General features: G+C 51.8%; 1 protein-coding gene across 1 annotated transcript in view; it reads right to left on the bottom strand.

The window, feature by feature from the left end:
- Positions 1 to 1,510: 1,510 nt before the first annotated feature.
- Positions 1,511 to 21,134, bottom strand: part of LOC111153469 (ankyrin repeat domain 33B) — a 70,964-nt gene continuing 51,340 nt past the window's right edge. The window contains exons 3-4 of the mRNA XM_022512494.1: positions 12,920 to 13,060; positions 1,511 to 4,657 (exon numbers count right to left, since the gene is read on the bottom strand). Of these exons, the coding sequence (XP_022368202.1) occupies positions 3,825 to 4,657; positions 12,920 to 13,060 (974 nt within the window). The 3' untranslated portion in view covers positions 1,511 to 3,824. The remainder of the gene's footprint in view (positions 4,658 to 12,919; positions 13,061 to 21,134) is intronic.

Raw genomic sequence — 21,134 nt, 5'->3', positions numbered from 1 at the left:
ATGTGTGGCACGAGACCAGGAAAGGGGTGAGCAGGGCTCTGCAGGTGCACCCGGGGAAAGAGGACAGCGGACTTGCATCAGGCCTGGACTCGCGGCGCAGCGCAAACTGAGAAGGGAGACGACGGTCTGCTCTCCGACTTTGTCGTGGGGACGAGGTGGGGCTGGCAGGACTCTTGCCAGAGGCGGCAAGAGATAAACCAGGTCCGCTTCTTAGTCTTGGCTCCTTTACTGAATTCTCGGTGGCGGAGGGCCCTTTCCTCACGACTTGCTGCCGTGGATTCCTCCCTAAGGATGCATCCGTTTCGGGACTGGGGGCCGGCCCCACCTCGTGGGGTTCTGCTTCACGCACAGCCGCCCGGCCCCCGCGTAGACGCTGGGCCGCCGGAGACCTGCTCACCCGCTACCAGCATGAGAGCAAGCGGGCGCAGGCGGTCGCACCCGCGTGCCCCGTGCTCCAGCTGCAGCACCCATCTCTCCGTCCCTCTCCCCAGAATGAGCCTGCTGTCCCGGGAGGGCCTGAAGCCGAGACGCGGGGCCGAGACTCCCACTCGTCACGTCGCTGAGGTGTGCAGTGTGGCGCGGAGCATGCCGGGAGGGGCTTTGGAGACAGGAAGGAAGGTCCACGATGTTCTGGGCTGCTTCTCCAGGGCAGCCAAAGACATGGCAAGTTTATGCTCTGAATGCTGAGGTCATCCCAGACGAAGCTCTCCCAGCTCTTCCCTCCTCCTGCCCAGCGGGGAGCCCGGTGGCCGGGCTGACCCCGGAGCACTGGAGTCCCATAAGTCAGGACAAGAAACTGTCACTGTCACCCCGCCCACCCTGGTGGCAGAGGGGGAGGGGCCAGTTCTAGAGGTAAAATCGGAGGCTGGCCGTCTGTGTTAACGCAGCCACCACCACTGAACATACCGGCAGAATGTTTTAAACACAAGGGCTCGCACCCACAAGAGGTAACTGAGAAGGGCTGAGGTGACCGCCCGTCCACCCCAGAGCTGTTCCAGCTGCCAAAGTCCCGGGTCTCCAGGAACAAGAAAATCCCAACTGAGGGAGATGGAGGACATCTCCCTGGAAAACAGCAGCATTGACGTCGTCTTGGAACTATTTCTTCCGTCTAGTGTAATCATAATTCACTCGAAAGTATTAAAATATACTTCATCTTTTCCTCTAACTACATGTATATATAAATCCCTGAGAAGGTACCTGTCAACTTGAAATTCACTATTTACAGGTAATAAACACCGGGGGGGCAAGCAGATCCCGGGTCCCCCCAACTCTGGGACAGTAGAGCAGGGCTTCATCTGTCAGGAAAGCAAACTAGGTCTCCCTCCCTTAAATGGGCACAAGGGTGGTGGGGGGCGGGGGGCGGGGGGCTGGCTCAGTCGGTTGAGCATCCAATTCTTGGTTTCAGCTCGGGTGGTGATCTCATGGGTTGTGGGATGGAGCCCCACCATCGGGTTCCTTGCTCAACAGGGAGTCTGCTTGAGAGAGTCTCTCTCCCTGAGCCTCCTCTTCTCTCTCTCTCTCAAAATAAATAAATAAATAAACCTATCTTAAGTGGGGGGGAGGCATGGGTGAGAGCTGTGCCGAAATTCTAAGACCATCCACACAGAAGCTGGTGAAATCTGTCCCTCGTTCACTGGGTCGGTGGAGGTCTTTCCGCAATTCAACAGGGACACGGCACTGCCTCTCGTGATCGCCTTGCTTTTCTGCCCTTTCTTAGACCTCAGAGTGGTGGGGCCAGGGAAGGTCAGAGCTGTTGGCCAAAGCTGCGGAAGAAAACAGGCAGAAGAGGCAAGCAAGGAAGGGAGCAGGCAAGGGGGAAGGCGGGGAACCAACGTGGCGACAGAGCTGAGCGGACATGCGGAAAGCAGAAGGAGGTGACCGCCCACCACTGCCCTGCCCCCGACCACGGCAGGAAGCGAGACAGCAAAAAGTGACCCCCTCAGTGAGACAACGCGGCCAGCCATCCAAAGCAGTGAGAATACATGAACCAGACAATGATGTCAACGGATGCGGGACCAGACTGTTGGGGAGACTAGGCGCGTTTCTCTTCCCCTCGGGGACCAGCCCTCATCTCATCCAAGGGGACTTGGCCAATCCCAACTCTTGGTCACTAGGATGACGTGCAGCCGCCCAGGATCAGTGATGCTAAAAGCAGGGCCAGACCTCTATGCCGTTCTGGAAAGAGGGAGGAGCTCGCTTAAATCGGACCTTGAGAGCTGCATTATCATCACCCCTGACCATCAGGCTGGGGCTGCCCAACAGCCCGCTAACTGAGGTATCTTGAGAGGTAAGTGTGAGACCCCAGATAAGCTCAATGTCTCTCGGTACCAAATGGGGGGACTAGGGAGAGGCTAGCGCCATCCCTGCCCACATCATGAGACGGGTGCTCGAGTCCCAGCCCAGCCTGGGAGCACGATCGGACACGCGAATCCAGGCTTGTAAGAAACAGCTTCCCAATCGGTCTCTATGCTTTGAAATCTATGGCTCCCGAGTAGGATAATCTTTAAATAAAGTGCTGTCAGTAGTGCATATGTGACCGATACTCTATAACCCAGATGGCCGGAGATGCATTAGAATTTCTCAGTGCTTTGGATTATGGACAGAAACTCACACAGAGAGCTCAGGGCCCAGGGCAAATTCCATACGTGCTCTGCCCAGGTCCCCGCATCTTGGAAATTCTACAAAGTCCGCATGAGGAGAAACTGAACATCACAGACAGTCATCAAAGGAAAAATAACAGTAATTCCACACCAGGGACTCTTTGGAATTGAGGCTGGAGGAGGGAGCCATCCAGCCCACTCCAGGAGAATTTGCCTAAAACAAGTTTGCTTAATATTCCTGTTCCTCTGGCCCCTCCCCCTTTCCAGCAGATTGTATCACTCTGGGGCCTTATTCTTTTGCATCTTTTTTTATATTTTAAGGGTATCTGAATTCAATTTACCTGAAAGCACAGAGGACTTAATTTTGTACTTCTGGTAAAAATTGGTTACATTTGCCCCCGCTTTATTAAATAACAGATTTTTTTCTCGTATCTATTTTTGAATATGTTAAAGGCTTTGCATCCAGTTTATCTAAAGTCCCTTGCTTAAGATACTTAGTTCTAGCAATAAGTACATGCTTCTCTGTGCGTGGTTTCATATTTTGACAACAGGTTTTTCTTTGTTATTATTACCATCTAAGTAAGAGAGCTGTAAAATAAGATACCAGGATGTCTGATTCTCCTGTCTCATGTCATCATTTTGCTGGAAAAGGAAATGCCTCCCTCGGATAGAAACAAATGTTCAGAATCACTTCATCAAATCAGTGAGAACATATAATGCTCATGCATGCCCACAATGAGAAGGAAACACAAACAGAAGAATGGGGAGACTTCGACGAATTCCGTATGAAATCACAGAGATATCACAAATAATTATTGCCAGAAACTGTATGCTAAACAAAGGGTCTTCGGGCAAATGTATTAAAACCGTCTTAAATACAAACAGCCCATCACCAGTAAAATGCTGCAAATTTGATCATAATTAAAAATACAAAATTCTTCTAAATTTCTCAAGTGAGGTTCAAAAGGTAGGCTCTGGGGCAGAGTTGCCGGCCGGGTGTTCTCATCTCTAGGGGAACTGGTTTTAGGCTAATCGACTGGTGCCCTGCCCGGATCACTCCACGGTGCAGCCTGAACAAACACAGAGCGCGTTTGGGCCCCCGGCTGGGGACATGCAAGGAGGAGCCGCGCTTCGGGAGGGGTGAGGGCAGGAGGGCGGCATGTCCGCATCCTTCTCCGAGCACGGAGCCCCACTGCCTCCTCCCCCACCTCACAGGCTCAGCCCTCACGTCCTTTTCCTCCAGGAGGGCGCCCGCTTCTCCTTCTGCGCCGCCGCGGCCCGCTGCTTCTCCGCCTCCTCCGCCTTCCGCTTTTCCTCCTTGGCCTCCTTGTACCGCCACTTGGGGAGCTGCAGGTGGGCGCTGTCCTTGGTGCTGCCCTTGGCGGAGGCGCGCTCGGGCTGGAAGGTGGGCGCGGGCGCCTTGCTGATGCGCACGCGGGGGATGACCACGCCGGGCCGCACGCTGCTCCTTCTCAGCAGCTGCAGGGGCAGGAGGCTGGCCCTCCGCGGGGCGCCTGGCAGCTGCGAGGCCGGGAGGCTGGCCTGCGGGGCCGCCTCTCTGCAGACCCCCACAGCCTGCGAGGTCCGGAACGGCTGCTCAGAGCCCTCTATCTTGTCACTCTCCCGGGCGTGCGCGGCCCGGCTCCCGCGAGCCTCGAGGATCTCCTGCACCGCCAGCCGCCTTTTCCCCACACAGGGGGGGCTCTCGGGGCACACAGTCTGGCAGACGATGGCCACGGCGGGGCTGTACAGGCTCGTGGTCATCCTGACCATGTGGTCCAGGACGCCCCCATCCTCCAGGCCCTGGCGTGAGCGGGAGGTCAGAACGGACCTCACAAGCTCTGTGAGCCTCTGCAAGCAGTTTTTGGAGCCCGTGGGCTTCAGAGTGGCCTCCGGGGGCAGCGGCAGCTCCGGTCTGTACTTTTCCCCAAACTGCTCCGGGCAGGGTCGCTCCAGCAGCCTCTGGATGAGGCGGACGGCCTCCAACCGGCCCGTGTAAGCGGCCCACTCCTGGGGCGACATCCCACGGCGGGGGTCCCTGGCATGGACGTCTGCCCCTGAAAAAAAATGCAAACACACAGAGTCATGGGCGAAGGCGACAAGAACTTTCCTGGCCAATGGCAGGAAACAGAAGAGGGAAATGGATCAAAGGTAAAACTTCCAAAACCTAGTGACAGACGACCTGAGGCTGTGCCCCACAGATGAACGTGCACCTGACCGGGAGCTACTGCCTGCCTTATCATTACTACACAACCCACTGAAGTGCTCCGTTGAAGGGCTTACCTTTCCTAAACAAAACCGCCTGAACACAGTCCCTACATCCTGGAATTTTTAAAGAAACAAGATTTCATGGCTTTCCAGCAATGGAGAGATGACTGGACAGCAGAGGTGCCTCATGAAGACGTCACTGACGTTACCAGAATGTTCTAGAATACTGAAGGGAATGATTACTTGCAAAGCATTTGGTGTCCCCTTTACTTATCATCTCACGTTTTCCTCACAGATCTCATGGGAGGAATGTGAGGGTCCCTATTTTGCAAGCAATGTGTGGTCCCTTCACTTCCTGTACTCAGTGGTTAGTAGGTCCCGGGTCTATCCTCTACCAGACCGTGGGCTGCTCCAGGGCAGAGCACACATCTTCCTCGTTTTTGTTTCCTCGACACATCTCATCCTGGCTGGAAGGAGGCGTGCACTGAGGGATGGTAGTCACACGGCCCAAGGGACCTACCTGAGGCTTCAAAGCTGGTAATGGAAGTTCTCAGCCCTGCACACTTCCTGCCATCCTGCAGGGAAGACCGCTTCCTCTCGGACAGTTAGCTGTCTGTGTCAACGTGGCCAGACTATAGTACCCAGGGATTTAAACACCCATCTAGGTGTAGTTAGCATCCACAATCAGTTGACTGAGTCAGGGAAATTACCTTCAATAATGTGGGTGGGCCTCATCCAATCAGTTGAAGGCCTTCATACCAAAAGTTAAAGATTTGGGGAGAAAAAAGAATTCAGCCTCAAGATTGCAGCATTAACTCCTGTCCAAATTTCCAGCCTAATGGCCTGCTCCCACTACTTTTGGGCTCTCCAACCGCCAAAATCACGTGAGCCAATTCTTTAAAATAAATCTCTTAAATGTATATTTCTTATTGTTTCTGTGTCTCTAGAGAACCCTGCTTCCTAGACCCTCAGTCTCCCTTACACTAGTCACTTCCTTAATATATCTCCCTCACACCATGCACCGCCCCCTCCTAATACTGCAAATTTAAACTTCAATTCAACTTGATGAAATGTTCATAAATTTCAGTGTGGTACTATAAGAGAAATTAATAAGGAATTGCTGTTCAATTAATCTTGGTCCAATCTCAGCCCCATACACAGTTAAAAATCATTCAGGATTTCAGGTCCCATTAGTCATACTTTCCCTGGCAAAGCAATGTGGAGAAGTAGGGCAATTATCTAGTCTGTGAGCTCCCCAGGGACCAGGACTGGCAGAAGCTTCAGCATTTATATCCCACGCAGACCCAGGTGTCTGACACGCGGCATCGGCTCAGTGTGTGCTCAACGTAGGTGAGGAGGGCTCACCAGCCTCCCTGCCCCTGCACCCCTGCAGTGCCCCCCACCATCACCCGGCCCAGGCAGGCCCAGCCCACCTGAGATTGCCTCATAATGCTCTTCACTCTGGGGCACATTTAAAAAATAGGCATATTAAAAGAGTGGTAATTATTTGGAACTGGAAATCGGGATGGAACTCATTAGCCAGAGTACAATTTATAAACTGACAAAAATGAAAAGGGGGCAGTAAAAATGTCACCGCAAAAAATAGATGACACATTAAACCTTAATTAATTGCATGTCACTTAAAAAGGTACAAACTGCAAAATTAAAATCTTAATGAACACGGCTGCAGAGAGCCATTTCTCAAAAGCTAATGGAAAACTAAAGGAACAGCTGTCCAAAGTGTAGCACGCGTCCTGTTTCTTCCTTGGGCCTTTTCAAGATGATCCTGGAAACTACACACATTCTGAAGAACAAGGCCAGGCTGACGGGGGTGCGGCCCAGGACGTGAGTCATGCTGTAATCTGGGGACCCAGTTCCCTTCGCAATCAGCAAGGGCAACGTTAACGGCCTGGACTGGACGCCATGATTAAATCAGGGCAGACCAGCACCCATGATCGACACGCAATACAGAAACCTTTTGGAGAACACAGAGATCTGTGACAGGCCAGCGTATGCATCTCCTGCCTGTGCACTGTGGGCCTCCTCACCCCCGACCCAAGGCTATTCTGCCCAGAGCTCCGGCCACACAGAACAAAACTTGGGCTCCTGCCCAGGGACCCATCTGCCGCCACATGGAATGCTGTGAGCTGTCCACACACAGTCCTCTGTTTTCCTCAAGGCCGCAACATACTCAGCTCTAGGCGACACACCGTGACTGCTATAACCCGGGGTTTTCCCACCTCAGGACTACTGATGTTTGGGGACGGATCTGTGGTGTGGGGGCTCTCCTGTGCCTTGGTAAGACTTCTGACGGCAGCCCCTGTCCTACCCAGTAGATGCCAGTGGGATCCCACAGTTGTGACAGGCCAAAATGTCCCTAGAGATTACCAAATGTTCGTGGGGGGTGGGGGGGCAGGAGGCAACACACACCCCAGCTGAGAATTACCGGTCTAACCCTGTAACCGCAATCCCGTTCCCCTTTTCCTTCACCTCCCTTACAGCTGGTCAGTGAGCCCCAAAGAGAAGGCTTTTGAACGCTGATAAAAACGACCGTGCGGTTGGTGGTGCTGCTTCCTGTCTGAAGCCTGGACTTCTGGTGACCAAGCCGCGGGGGGGGGGGGGACAGGGGGGGGAGCTGGGTGGACAGAAAAAGGAGCCTAGCTCTGTGATGTCCTCACAGAGTTCAGCGCAGCTCCGTGATTGCCCACCGCAAGGCTTCTGGTGAGGTGAGAAAAACATGCTTGTTTTCTTTCAGCCACTGTCAAGTCAAGACGTCTGTGATGGGAAGCAGAAAGCTTTCCAACGGTGCTAAAGAAAAACAAGCTAGTTTCCATCATTCCCGCTCAGAGGCGTCCCCTGAGAGTCGCGGCTGAGTTGTGGAACCAGCAGTAGGCAGGCAGAGCCGTGTCCCTTCTTTTCCTGTTTCTCTGCCAGCCCCCATGTTCTCTACCCTTCGAAGCCAGCTCTGGCCCCCCTTCCACCAAGAGGCCTTTCTGGTCACCCTGTGGACCAGTCCCTGCGGGTCTCCTCCTGTGCCAGCCCGGCCTGTGTCTTGGGGACTTGGGGTATAATTGAGGAAATGAATCAGGATTCAGGGTCTCAGGAAAGAGACCCGATCTGGAGGGTGGGAAGGACAGAACACCTGCTTCCAGCCTGCCCCACCCTCAAAGGCATTTCCAAGATACCCTGTACTTGGTCTTGTGGAGGGTGTCAGCAGGGCCGACCCCCGGCTGCCCGAGGGACCCCCTTCCCTCTCCTTCACGCGGCTTCCTGGCTCACCTTCCAGAAAAACTACCTGCCCGCACGCCCTCGTGTCAAGGTTTGCTTTCAGGCCAGCAAAATGTCCAAGCGAAGACACCGGCCTCGGGGACACGGAACGCCTGACTCTTAGCCTTTTCACTGCATGATCACTGGAGACTATCCCAACTCGGCAAATTCTCAGGTCACAGGAAGTCCATGTTTTCCTGATCAACAGAAAGAAACCTCTGCGGTGATATCCAATCACCTGGCTTTCCAGAAGCACACAGTCGGGACTGGAACGACCGTGGGGCCAACAACGGGACTGCGTCTCCCTCGTTAAACAGGCCCCGACACCTCCCGGAGGGCTGCCTTGTTGCCCGGAATCGCAGGCAGAGGCGAGCATCTTGTCTGCCTGTGTCTGCTTCCCAAACGCCGCGGCAATCACACACTTCAGGATAAAAGCCGGTTCCCTTAAGCGAGTCTGGCGCCAGCCAACCTCCACGGAGCTCTGCTTCCCTTCAGAGAAAATCACGGCCTCGTTATGCCTTCTCAGAGCCACTTATTTAAATAGACCTGTCACTCGGGGGCATTAGTATTCCACGGAATTAACAAGAACCTGCAGCCCCACTTGCGATGCTTATCAGCAGGGCTGACATTATTCCTCGGGAAACCAAAAACCAAAGAGTCCATAAATCAGCTTTTCAGAACCTGGTTACGTTTTTAGGAAAATCTAACGTTTTGATCATTCTAATGTTATTTCGTTCTGCCTGACAAGGTAAGATAAGATGATGATACGTGTCTGGATGTTAGGAACGACTGGAAAATCTAAACAGTTGAGGGGGCGCCCAATTCAATCATCCATCATTTCTCAACGGAAACGGGTCTTACCGAACGTAATGAAGTTGCAACTTGGAAATCCAACTCAGGGACAGAAATACTCCCAAGTACAGAGCAACGCTTGCACTTGAAAACATGAGGATGGGCTACACCCCTCTACCCTGACCACTCACACACAACCCTGCTTGTGCCTTCTGCTTCTGGAATGACCACAGGGTGCCCTTCTGTGATCAGCTCTCACGGAACCCTCCCCAGCCGCACACAAACGCACACTCTGTTGAAACGTCAACCCAAAGAAATACTCTGGCATTCGTATCTTTAAAGGTTTCAGTTTTTCTAAATGCTGATATATTAAATGTAAGTAACAAGACTTAAAAATACTTGTGCCAATTTTTTAAATATCCCAACAAGGATCCTTCATGCTGTCTGTCCACCCAAGCCAGGAGGGACTTCGATCACACAGGTTTTGGTTTTTTCTTTTAAAACATACATGCAGGGGCGCCTGGGTGGCTCAGTGGGTTAAAGCCTCTGCCTTCGGCTTGGGTCATGGTCCCAGGGTCCTGGAATCAAGCTCTGCATCGGGTTTTCTGCTCAGCAGGGAGCCTGCTTCCTCCTCTCTCTCTCTCTCTCTCTCTCTCTCTGTCTGCCTCTCTGCCTACTTGTGATCTCTCTCTGTCAAATAAATAAATAAATCTTTAAAAAAATAAAAAAATAAAAAAATAAAACAAACATGCACATCTACTGTAAAAGAAAAACGTCCTGTGTTTTCCTGGGGAAAGGAAGCATCGGCCACCTTAGTAAGAGCAGGAAATTTATATCTCTAGATGTTAAACGACCACAATTTTAGAGGGCCACTCAAAAACTCCCCAAGAAGATTTTTCCTTTTAGAGGAATATAGGCGGGGCGCCTGGGTGGCTGAGTGGGTTAAGCCGCTGCCTTCGGCTCAGGTCATGATCTCAGGGTCCTGGGATCGAGCCCCGCATAGGGCTCTCTGCTCAGCAGGGAGCCTGCTTCCTCCTCTCTCTCTGCCTGCCTCTCTGCCTGCTTGTGATCTCTCTGTCAAATAAATAAATAAAAATCTTTAAAAAAAAAAATAAAAATAAATAAAAAAAAGAGGAATATAGGCAAAACTGGAAGGAGGAAACGCTTGTAAGAGGGAAAAGATGCTCTTTTTATGTTTTCTATCCTTTCCCAATTAGTCACATCAGTGGTTCTCAACAGGAGGGGACTTCGCCCCCACCCCACCCTCACCCCAGGGGGCACTTGGTAGCGTCTGGAGACATGTTTGGTTGTCACCACCAGGGCTGCGGAGCATCCTGCAATTCCCAGGACAGCCCCCCCCCCCCCACCAAGAAGTCCCCAGCACCAAACAGATGTCAACAGTGCCGACGTTCAGAAACCCCGAGCAATAGCGTATCGCCCTCAGCAGGAAAGTTTAAGTGTTTTATCCCAAGGCTGACTGCCAAGGGGAAAAACCATACCACTGTTTTTCAGTCATATAACAAATAATTACTGAGCCCACAAATCCCCCGGAAACAATAATGACAACCGGCGCAGACCGAAGGCCTGTGTGCGCCCCAGTGCTGTGCAGGGGGGTTCTTCCGTCCCCATCAAGCCCTCCCGCAGCAGCCACCGGCACCTGCCGCACTTCACAGAAGGGGAAACTGAGGTCCCTCACATTAGGTGACTGGCTCCAGTACAGAGGGGATAGGTGAAAGGGGCTGGACTATGACACCGGCGGTCCTGGCTTCCAAGTTAGTTTTCCTAACCATTCTGCTCTGACAATGAACAGTTCAAGGATGGCTGCACCAGGGTCTGAATGCCTGTGGATTGTTCTAGATTTTGATGTGGCAGGGCAGGGCTCGGGAGGAGGGAACAGGAGAGGGAGAGTAGTACATAAAATCCAAGGTCAAATTCATTATCCATAACCGAGGGGGAAGAAAACAAGGCTGGCACTGGGTGCACTGTCCTCACACGGGCCCAGCTTCAAGACCCCAAGTATGCTTCTTCAGCCCTGTCAGTGCTCAGCAGATGCCCGAACCTCCACCAGACCCAGGAAAGCAGCAGAGCGACAGCAAAACCCGAGCAGTTTCCACAGTCATGGGAAGGCAACTGACCTAAAAACAAAAGGGTTTGTCCAAAGTTCACATGAACTCATCAGGAAAAATGCAGTGATATGATTGACACCATAAATTCTTGGTTAAAAAAGTAAATTTCAGGGCACCTGGGTGGCTCAGTCGGTGAAGTGTCTGCCTTCAGCTCAGGTCATGATCCTAGGGTCCTAGGATCGAGCCCTGCATAGGGCTCTCTGCTCAGCGGGGAGCCTGCTTCTCCCTCTGCCTCTCCTCTTTCCCCCACCCCCACACTTGTGCACACTCTCTCTCTCTCTCTCTCTCTCAAATAAATAAATAAAACCTAAAAAAAAAAAAAGTAAATTACTAGGAAAAGAAAATATCTGAGAGGAAGGTAAACTATAAGAGACTCTTAACCATAGAGAACACACTGAGGCTGCTGGAGGGAGGTGGGGGGGGCTAGTTGGGGGATGGGCATTCAGGAGGGCACTCGGTGTGATGAGTGCTGGCTGTTGTAAGTTTTAAATCACTACGTTCTACTCCTGGGACTAATATTACACTACATGTTAACTAAGTAGAATTTAAATAAAAACCTAAAACATTAAAAAATCAATCAATTGATCAATCATGGTTATAATCAATATAATATATATAATACACATATACAATCATATAATTCAATTATAACTAGCTCCAGAAGTAGTAAATGCAGATGAAGCTTCCTCCAAACACAAAAGCATCACGAACACCATTTAATTAGGAAGAACCACCTCTTGTTGCTATAGGACAGGCAAGGGCTCAATGTGGCTGAAACCAGTATCTTGCCTTTAAAAAATGAAAACCGTCAGAGTCAAAAGCCCATCAATGGGATTAAATCTAATTATGCTCTTTTTTATTTCCGTGCAAGTTTTCTTCTTTGAAGCCTGTCGTCACTTCCTAGAGCACTTAGATGGAAGTGGGAGAAAAGAAAGCCAAGCCCCCCAGTGTGATCACCAGGAAAATGCCAGACAGGCTGGGGACACGGGATACGAGCCAGTATGGAGACGGTCAGGTCAGGAGCGACGCGGGGAGACAGGGCCACTGTCCCTGGCCGCAGGACACGGGGGATACAGGACAATTCCATGTGGGAGCCCGGATGGGATCCCGGCACGGAAGGGGGACAGCAATGGATGCGTGGGCGAAATCTGAGTAAAGCCCGGAGTTTGGTAACAGTGACAAGCGAGGGTCGAGCAGGACTCTGTGCTATTTCTGTCACTTTCCATACATCTTAAATTCGTCCCAAATAAAAGTTTCCTCTAAAAATAAGTAGCAGCAACTCGTCTAAAGCAGGATCACACGTCATCCTGGGGGCTGGGAGGGAAGTCGTGACTTTCACTGCACGATGGGGAGCGGGGGGCTCGGAGAAGGAAGCGCTCCCTCCGGGACCACCCGGTCACAAAGGGCAAGGGGGTGCCCGCTGACCCAAAGCTACCACCTAAGAACTTTCCACTCAGTGACATGTCACACACTTCAGCATGTGATTCCAACCACCAGCAAGTGGGGATGCGGGATGGCTACTGGGCCCACCCCGCCACCCCTGGGCCCACCCCGCCACCCCTGGGCCCACCCTCAGCAGGACACGCCCGCACTGGGAGCCAAAGCCTGAACACACATTTCTAAGAACAAATACAGGCAGGAGGAAGCTAGGGCTGAGGGAAAAGCCAATCAGGGAGCAAGGAGGGGTTTCCTACAGAGTGACCAGTACTGTGACCCCCCTCCCACTGCGCCCCCAAGGGTTTGCCTTCCTTTCCTTCGGTTTCCCTCAGCTGGTTACAGCCACACCCTCAAAGACACTATTCTCTGTTGCATCCACTAGGCTTCGTCCCTACGGAACTGATTCATCTCAGTCCACGATCTCCAAGGAAGCAAGATCAGCACTTCCGGAGACCCTTGGGACCCCCCCCAGGGTGGGCGGGTACAAACCTGCTAGCACCAGGGCTCGGATGCACTCCGTCCGGCCCTGCATGGCGGCTTTCATCAGGGCCGTGAACCCGAACGCGTTCCTCCTCTCAAGATCGAGGCCAGGAAAATAGTTCAGCAAGTAGTTGGTGACGGTGGCGTGCCCTGCGAAGAGAGTCACAAACGTTTACTGGCACAGTCCGCCAGGGGTGCCATGCGCGGACCTCCGGGACCAGGCCACCTGCGCGGCCGGGCGGGGCTGCCCCTCAGCCGCGGGAAATAATTCTCAGGGTGCCGGGAAACAGCGAGACACACGGCAACACCGGTTTGTTCCGGTTCTCTGCACCCGCCCACCCCGCCCCGCACCCGGGAGCTCAGCTGTTCTTCCGACTGGTGAGGAGGGACCGTGGGGAGCAGCGGAGGGTGGGGACGCCAGGCAGGAGCAGAGCGATCCTGCAGCCACACTGGCTGATCAGGGGACAGACTGGTCCTGGAGGCTGTGGGCTGTCAGCTCCCAGCAGGAGGTGCCAGGGCGAGCAGAGGCACAACTGAAAATGAACCTCGGAGCCATTTCTCAGCGCTCCCTCGGAGAAGGTCGTCATCACAGCACGGGGATACGCGAATTCATGCTGTCATCCGCCGTTACCACTCGGATGTGTCTGTCTGTCTCTGTCACACACACACTCGCGGGCAGGAGGCAGGAACGTGGGGGATGTGGCTACCCCGACCCACCGGGCCCTGCCCTTCTCGGAGCTGCCATCCCCACCCTCGCCCCTGCTGGCCTCAGGTAACAGGCCCTGGTGAGCGTGAGCAGTCCCAGGCGTCCCCCAACCGGCCCGGGGGAGGGGCTGGGTGCCCAGTCTCCTTCCTTACACGCTGGGGATCCAGCCCTCTGAAATGCCCCCCACCCTGTTCTTCCCGGTGCACACATGTTCCTGGGGAACCCCCCAGTCAGGCTGCAGGCTGGGGCCTCACGGACACTCCAGTGCTCTCTGTCGTGAAATGAGCTGCACACCCCACCCTGGAGAGGCCTCCAGGCCGTCCTGATACCAGAGCTGTGAGACCCCTTCCCAGGGGGACTCAACCAAAATTGGGGCACGGACCCTTCTAGAACCACTGTCACCTGCTTACCATGGACCTCAGCCCATCTCCTGAACTCGCCGTAAAAATTAAAAGGTGAACCATGAAGCCTTCCGAGAGCGAAACCCTGACTAACCGGACCTCTCCCGACAGAAGCCTTACCCTGGGTGCGACCCTCCAGGACGGGACTCATGCATTCTGACCCGCAGCTGGCGCTTGGGGACTCGGGCAGTCACTGGGCCCTCCGCAGTCATCCAAGCTGCCAGGGTGGGGAAGATGCCAGCTGTCTGCGGTGGGGGGGGGGGGGGGGCCTTTGATCTCAGTTAGGCTCGTCACCCAGCTAAACGCTCTGCAGCACCTGTCAGATTTAGAGTGAAACGAACTGCAATTCGGAGCCATTTCTTTTCAAACGTGAAAGCGAGTCCATCGTAATTTGCAGCAGGACGTCCTCCGCACCGTTGAAGTCTAATGCTTGGAACAGGCAGGGAGAGGGAAAACTGAAAAGCCACACAGCAAACAGCCCATTGCACAGAACTGTTCTGCTGCTGACGCTGAGTCAGAAAAACCAACACGTGGCCACCTCGCTGACTACAGGCACGAGCTTTCCGTGGCCCACGGAATCCGTCCCACCTCCCCACCGGCTTTCTCAGGACAGCAGACACCTCTGTCACACAGGTGGCCTCGTGCAATGAAATCAGGGGTGGACAAGATGCTTCCAAGGACATGCAGAGAGTAACCTCTCTTCTGTTGAAAACAGGACGGGTCCAAAATGGAGTCGCTTAGGCTAAGCCCCCAGGAACCGAACCGAGACTTAATAAAAGTTTTGGATCCCCCAGAGACGGAGTTTTCAACCCATCCATCAGCAATCAGCCGGTCAGTGCTCGTGATCCTGACCCTCTCCCTGACAGACCCCTGCCATCCCCTCAAGGAAAGTGACCTTGCAGTGACCAACCCACTTCTCTGCCCTGCACAGCTTCCTCGTTCTTCCCCCCTCCCTTCCTCCCGCCTTCCCCTTCCTCCTCTTACTCTGTACAACTCCTGGCGGGGGTGGGTGCTTTCTATCTGCTAAATGCAATGCTGCCTGATTTGAATCGACTTTTGCTCAAACCCAACATTTTTAATTTGCTGCTGTTTCTCTTTGAACACTTCTTCAAAACCATGACAACTAACCAAGGGGAGCTTTCCTTCTTTCAGTAAGGCAGATAGATGATAGAGAAATAAAATAGGCAGACAGACAGACAGACTAACATGGGCTTCCTCACGTAACAGAACCGGAACATGTACCACACTGAAATCTAGCTTGAGCCCAATCCAACCTTCTGGGATGGGATTTGGTTCCTGAAGTCCTCCGACAAAGCCTTTCAAAGAGTAGGCTCACCACAGAGACTCCCCAAAATGCCCCCCATGAGCCTGTGTAAGGGAAGAACAAAAGTGACCCGGGGGTGAAGTGAATTCTGGATGAGTCAGCTTCAGTGGCGTGACTGAAAACCTGTGTAGACACAGCTTAGGACTGAGAAGACCTGAGTGTGAGAATACCCAAGTTCAAGTCCCAGCCTGTCACTTAAAATCTGGGCAGCTTGGGGCACCTGGGTGGCTCAGTTGGTTAAACATCTGCCTTCAGCTCAGGTCATGATCCCAGAGTCCTGGGATCAAGTACCACATCGGGCTCCCTGCTCAGTGAGGAGTCTGCTCCTCCCTCTCCCTCCACCCCTCCCCCAGCTTGTGCTCTCTCTCATTCACTTGTGCTCTCTCAAATAAATAAATAAAATCTTAAAAAAAAAAAAATCTGGTTAACCCTGGGAAGGCAAGTCAACTTCACCAAGTCTCTGTTTCCACTTCTGGAACTGGGAGGTAATATCAGCATCACCGTGGTGAAACTTACAGAGGACGGGGTGTGTGGCAAGTGCCTCGCAGAAAAATCCCACATCATTCATGGAGATAGCACACTCTCAAGGAGCTGGAATGCAACAACCCACTCCGTAACTAGTGGGCTGCGCCTTGTGGCTTCCTTCCAAAGACCCACTACAGTGAGCGGGGAGGTGGGGGTGGGGTGGGGAGACAGTGGAGACACCCGACAAACACGACCTCAACCAGGTGACCCGGTGAACACCAGGGGTTGTGAGTCATGTCCACGGCTCTACCTACAAAGACCTCAGCCGGCCTCCTGAATCTTCCAGGCCCAGCTGTGAACTTCCAGGAAAATCCAGCTTTAGCGAGATCTCTGCTCAGTTCGGCCAGAGCCACACCCTCCAGATCTGGTCACGGTCCTCATCCTCCACATCCCCAGGGCGGGGGGGGGGGGGCGGTCCTGACCGCTCACCCTGGCCTGCCTTTAGCAAGAGCCCCATTAACTCAGTGTAGCCACAACTTCCCTTACCCCCGAGTCATTTTCCACCCGCTGACCCCCACCTTGCTTCTTGGCTATACAGTCCCACTTGCCCGAGCCGTATTCGGAGTTGAGCCAACATCTCTCCCAAACTGCAAAATCCCGCTGCGTGGTCCCCCGCCTATCCCAGTGGTCCTGAAGTCTGCCTTTCCATCTTTAGCAAGTGTCACTGCGTTTTTTGTTTTTTTTTTTAAATGGTACCCTTGATAAGATGTGATGAGAATGTCACTTTCCTCCGCGGTCCTCCCCGCTCCCCTGACTTGTAACTCTAGTCTAATCATGAGCAGACACAAGGCACACCCAAACTAAGGGACATTCCACCAACTCCTTGACCAGTACTCCCCACAATGTCAAGGTCATAAAAACAAGGAAAGTGTTAGAAACCATCACAGCCAAGAGGAGCCTGACGTGACAGCTAAATGTAATACAGGCCCCCCCACGGGATCCTGGAACAGAAGAAGGGCATTACAGGAAAGATGAGGAAGTCTGGGTGAAGAATGGGCTTGAGTGAATGATAACAGAGCATCAATCCTGGTTCACCATTGTGCCAAACGTATCTCGCTACTATAAGATCCCAACGACAGGGACACCAGGTGCAGGCATATGACTCTCTGTACCCTTTCTGCAGCTCTTCTGTGAGTCTAACTATTCTAAAACCAAAAGTGTTCATTTAAAGCAGGGGAAACTATGGGGTGCCTGGGTGGCCAGTTGGGTAAGGGTCTAGCTTCGGCTCAGGTCATGGTCCCAGGGTCCTGGGATTAAGTCCCGCGTGGGCTTCTCCCTGGGGAGAAGTCTGCCTCTCCCTCTGCCTCTGTACCCCACCCTGCTTGTGCTCACTCTCTCTATCTCTCTCAAATAAATAAAATCTTCAAAAAAAATTTTTAAATTTTGAAATTTTAAAAATAAAAAAAGGGGGGAATCTAGCGTGGGGCCCCTCGACAAGAACACAAGGTAGGACAATGATTCTGGGTGGGCAGCTGGGTGCAGATTCTCTCCCCACTGCGCCCAAGGCTTCCTCAGTGGTGGGCAGCAACGAGCCCCAGGAGGCCAGGTAGGCGGGTGGAGAGGTATGGCCGACTTTGAGGGCTCCTAAAGAAGGGAAGGACAGGACTTGATTGTTTGGCCGAGCCATTAGCATTAGCCATTAGAAACTAAAAAGCCCAAGATGACTTCTGGTATGGCCTGCCTGACAGGTTTCCGGGTCCACTATGGTGGGCCAATGGCATGTTTGCCAAGTGACTATATGAGGGTGGGAATCCGTGACACCACGGGGTCCACGAGGGAAAGCTTGCCTGGCCCCTCCACATGGTCCACCTATGCTTCCGTTTCCCAGCTGACTATCCCCCAAGCCCCACGTGGAAAATTTTTAACCTTCCCACTACTTTTCTTTTCTTTTTTTAAACATGGAATGTCATTCATGAATTTGCGTGTCATCCTTGCCCAGGGATCAGGCTAATCTCTGTATCGTCCGATGTTAGCGGATGGCTGCCAAAGTGAGCACAGACTTTCCCCCCCTTAAATCCCCTACCCACAGCCAACCCCACTCACAGGAGATGACGCACCTTCTACCTCCAAGAGAGAACAGAAACCACAGTAAGGGAACCCCCCCAACTTTCCCTCAGCACCTCACAAACTTCCCCCAATCCACAAGCAGCCTCTCCCCCTTCCCTCCCTAAGAAAAAGGAGGGGTGGTTCTTCTATTTAAAGATGCCAATCTCTCCCCCCCTTTCCAGTACTTTGTAAACACTCTCCACCCACTTCCGTGGAACATTGGTGCTATTGATGACCTCTTCTTTCTCTCCGACCTCTCCCTTCTTGCAAATCCATTCCCATTAGACTACAGTGATAGCCCAAATTTTTCACCTTCCCCTTTGTCACGTTGGCCAATGGGACATTCAAAGGCAAGATGAAAGCAGAAGCTTGAAATACAGTTACTTGGCTAAGACTCCAAAAGGAGTGTGAGAGGGAGCCTAGCTACCTTCATGAGAACATGCCCACGAGAGCCTCATAGTCCCAGGAAGAGGACGAGAAGTGTGTGGAGCAGAGCTGCCCCAGCTGAAGTACACAAGGACACCCTACAGCAGGGTCCAGCTCACTCACATGTACGTGAGCAAAAGCTGCCTAGATTATCCCATCCCCAGCCCATTCAATGACGCATGAACAAGAAACATATTTTCAACGAGGGTTTGGGATTTCTTGTTATGCAGCAATACCTAACTGGGTACACATGTGCAAGGGTCTCCCATCTTAAAAAAAAAAAGAAATTATGTATAATTAGGCTGCTCTAACAAGCTACCATAGGCTGGGTGGCTTAAACAACATCTCTTTCTCACAGTTCTGGAGGCTGCGGAGTCCAAGATCAAGATGCACATAGATCCAGGGTCTGGTTCCTGATTTACAGACTGCTCTTCTTCTTCTTTTGTCCCCACAGGGCAGAAGAGGGGAGGGAACTTTCTGGAGTCTCTTTTGTAAGAGCACTAATTCTGTTCCTGAGGGCTCCACCATCACGACCTAATCACCTCCCAAAAGCCCATCTCCTAATACCATCATCTTGGGGTCAGGATTTAACACAAGTCTGGAAGGAACATAAACATCCAGTCCATTGCAATGACCAATAATAATCCTGTGGACCTGTCTCTCAACTCCAGCCCTGATCCTCAGTCATCTGACTTCTCAGTTCAACTTCCAGAGCCATCTGCTCTCACTCTTGCTACTTACACTCCCCAAATCCTCCTGAAGCTGCTTTCCATTAGTCCCCAGTGACCATATTTTAAGGAACCCCTACAGCTATGGGTCAGTTTTCCTCATAATTTGTCCTCTCCAGTGTTTATCCCTTGTCCATCCAATCCTTTCTGAAACACTCTCTCTTCATGGATATCCTGAGTTCACCCTTCTGATTTTCCTCTCTCCTTCTCAATTTCCTTTCCTTTTTTCTCTTCTTCCTGAAATGCTGCTGTGTCTCGGACGCATGACTAATCTTCCTCTTACCCCTACACTCTTCCTCCATGACCTATCCACTCTCCTGGATCCATTATCACCCTGAAACTCTTCAGCTCTGTCTCTCTTCCTGACTTTCTTACCTAAATATCTGTCTAATAGATACTTCATCTGGAGTGTGTCACAAACAAATCAAACCCAAAACATATTTCTTCTGAACCTGCTCCTCTCTGTCATGTTTCTTTTTTAGTGATGAACATCACCAATGGCATAGGTGTCCAAGCCAGAAAGCTAGGCTCTGTCTTCAGCTCGCCCTCACTTTTTCCCATTCTAACTGTCATGCAATTCTGCCAACCTCCATCTCTTAAATGTCTTGCAGTCTATCCTTGTTTCTCCATCCCCATATCTACTGCCTGATCTGGGCCACCATTCCCCCACCTGGCTACAGCCCCTCCCCTAACTGTCCTCCCTGGTCCCATTTCTCCCCTCCCATCACTTCTCTAAACTACCAACTTGATAACTCCAAGAAGAAACTCTTCTGATCAAGACAACTACCACTTTAAACACTTTATGGTTTCTACTTCTTAGATGAAGTCCCGACTCTTTAACAAGCTAGCTCCTTTTAATCTGGCCCTACTCACGGAAAGGTAGTAGAAGAAACCACTAGCAATATGCTACTTTGACACAGGATTATTCTGATCCGAAGGTAGACACAAGAAAGGCTCCCTAGACTCCCCCATCTGCCTAAAAGCAAGACATAAATTTCTGAAGAAGTCCCTCCTTCCCTCTGTACCAGAAAGGACAGAAGTTAATCACTAGGGTAACTGAGATCTCGTCAGCCTAGAAGTGGCACCAGAGAAATCTACACAACAAACCTTCCAGTCTTTATCTAACATTAGTTATCTTTCCCAAAGAATGCCATCTCTGGAAGCCTAAAACTACTTTCTTCTGTCCTGTAAATTCTCCCCATATTTGTTCTTTGCTGAAGATCCCATGTGAGCTGGAGTTCTAAGTCACTTCTTTGAGTTACTCACTTTTCCCTGGTTAGCTCCCGTGCATACACAGGTATACATGTCTATAAACTTGTTTCTCTTTTGTTACCCAGCTACTTGATGAGCTATCTCTTGCAATGGAAGCTCTTTCTTGGTCTCCCAAACTTGGATTAGGCACTTGAACTATGATATCCCAGATCCACATTCCCGTGTGGCTATGGATCCCCATCACCTCTACAACCCTTATGACCGTGCTCATACATTCAAAACTTCCAGCTGACTCCAAACTCAGTAAGTCCATATTTGGTAAATGATAAGATGCAAGGATTACTACTACCTTGGAAAAAAATTCACTTATCAAAAAGGTTGTTAATTACCAAGCTATCACTCACATTACCTAAGAATTACATGGACATCACAAGTATTAATTGTTAATTCACTCAGTATTTTATTGACTATCAGCCTTGGGTTAAGAATCTTATTTACTCCTTTATTCAAGGGAAGCAAACAGACAATAAACTCGTGTTCCTCTAAAAATGGGGAAATGTTACAGAATTTGAGTTGCCTAAAGATTTGACTGGTTTGACTCTAGGTACTTGGAATGTACTTTTCCAAGCCCGGCCAGTAGAGGGAACCATTGACTTTGGAAATGTCATATAGACCATCAGACCAAAGCGGCAGGAGTAAAAATTCTCTCCAAGGGTGGAGGTTGGGAGGGAGTGGATATGGATAGGGGAGCGCGGGAGGGTGGTACAGACAGGTCTGGGGGCAGGGCGGTGGCAGGCATGTGTCAGACTGAACAGCAGTGTGAGCCGCTGCGGGGAGGGGCACTGCGATGGCCAGT

The sequence above is a fragment of the Enhydra lutris genome, unplaced genomic scaffold (genome assembly GCF_002288905.1).
Source record: "Enhydra lutris kenyoni isolate GAN:26980312 unplaced genomic scaffold, ASM228890v2 scaffoldscaffold32, whole genome shotgun sequence".
NCBI lineage: Eukaryota > Metazoa > Chordata > Mammalia > Carnivora > Mustelidae > Enhydra > Enhydra lutris.
This window is presented reverse-complemented; position numbering and strand designations above follow the sequence as displayed.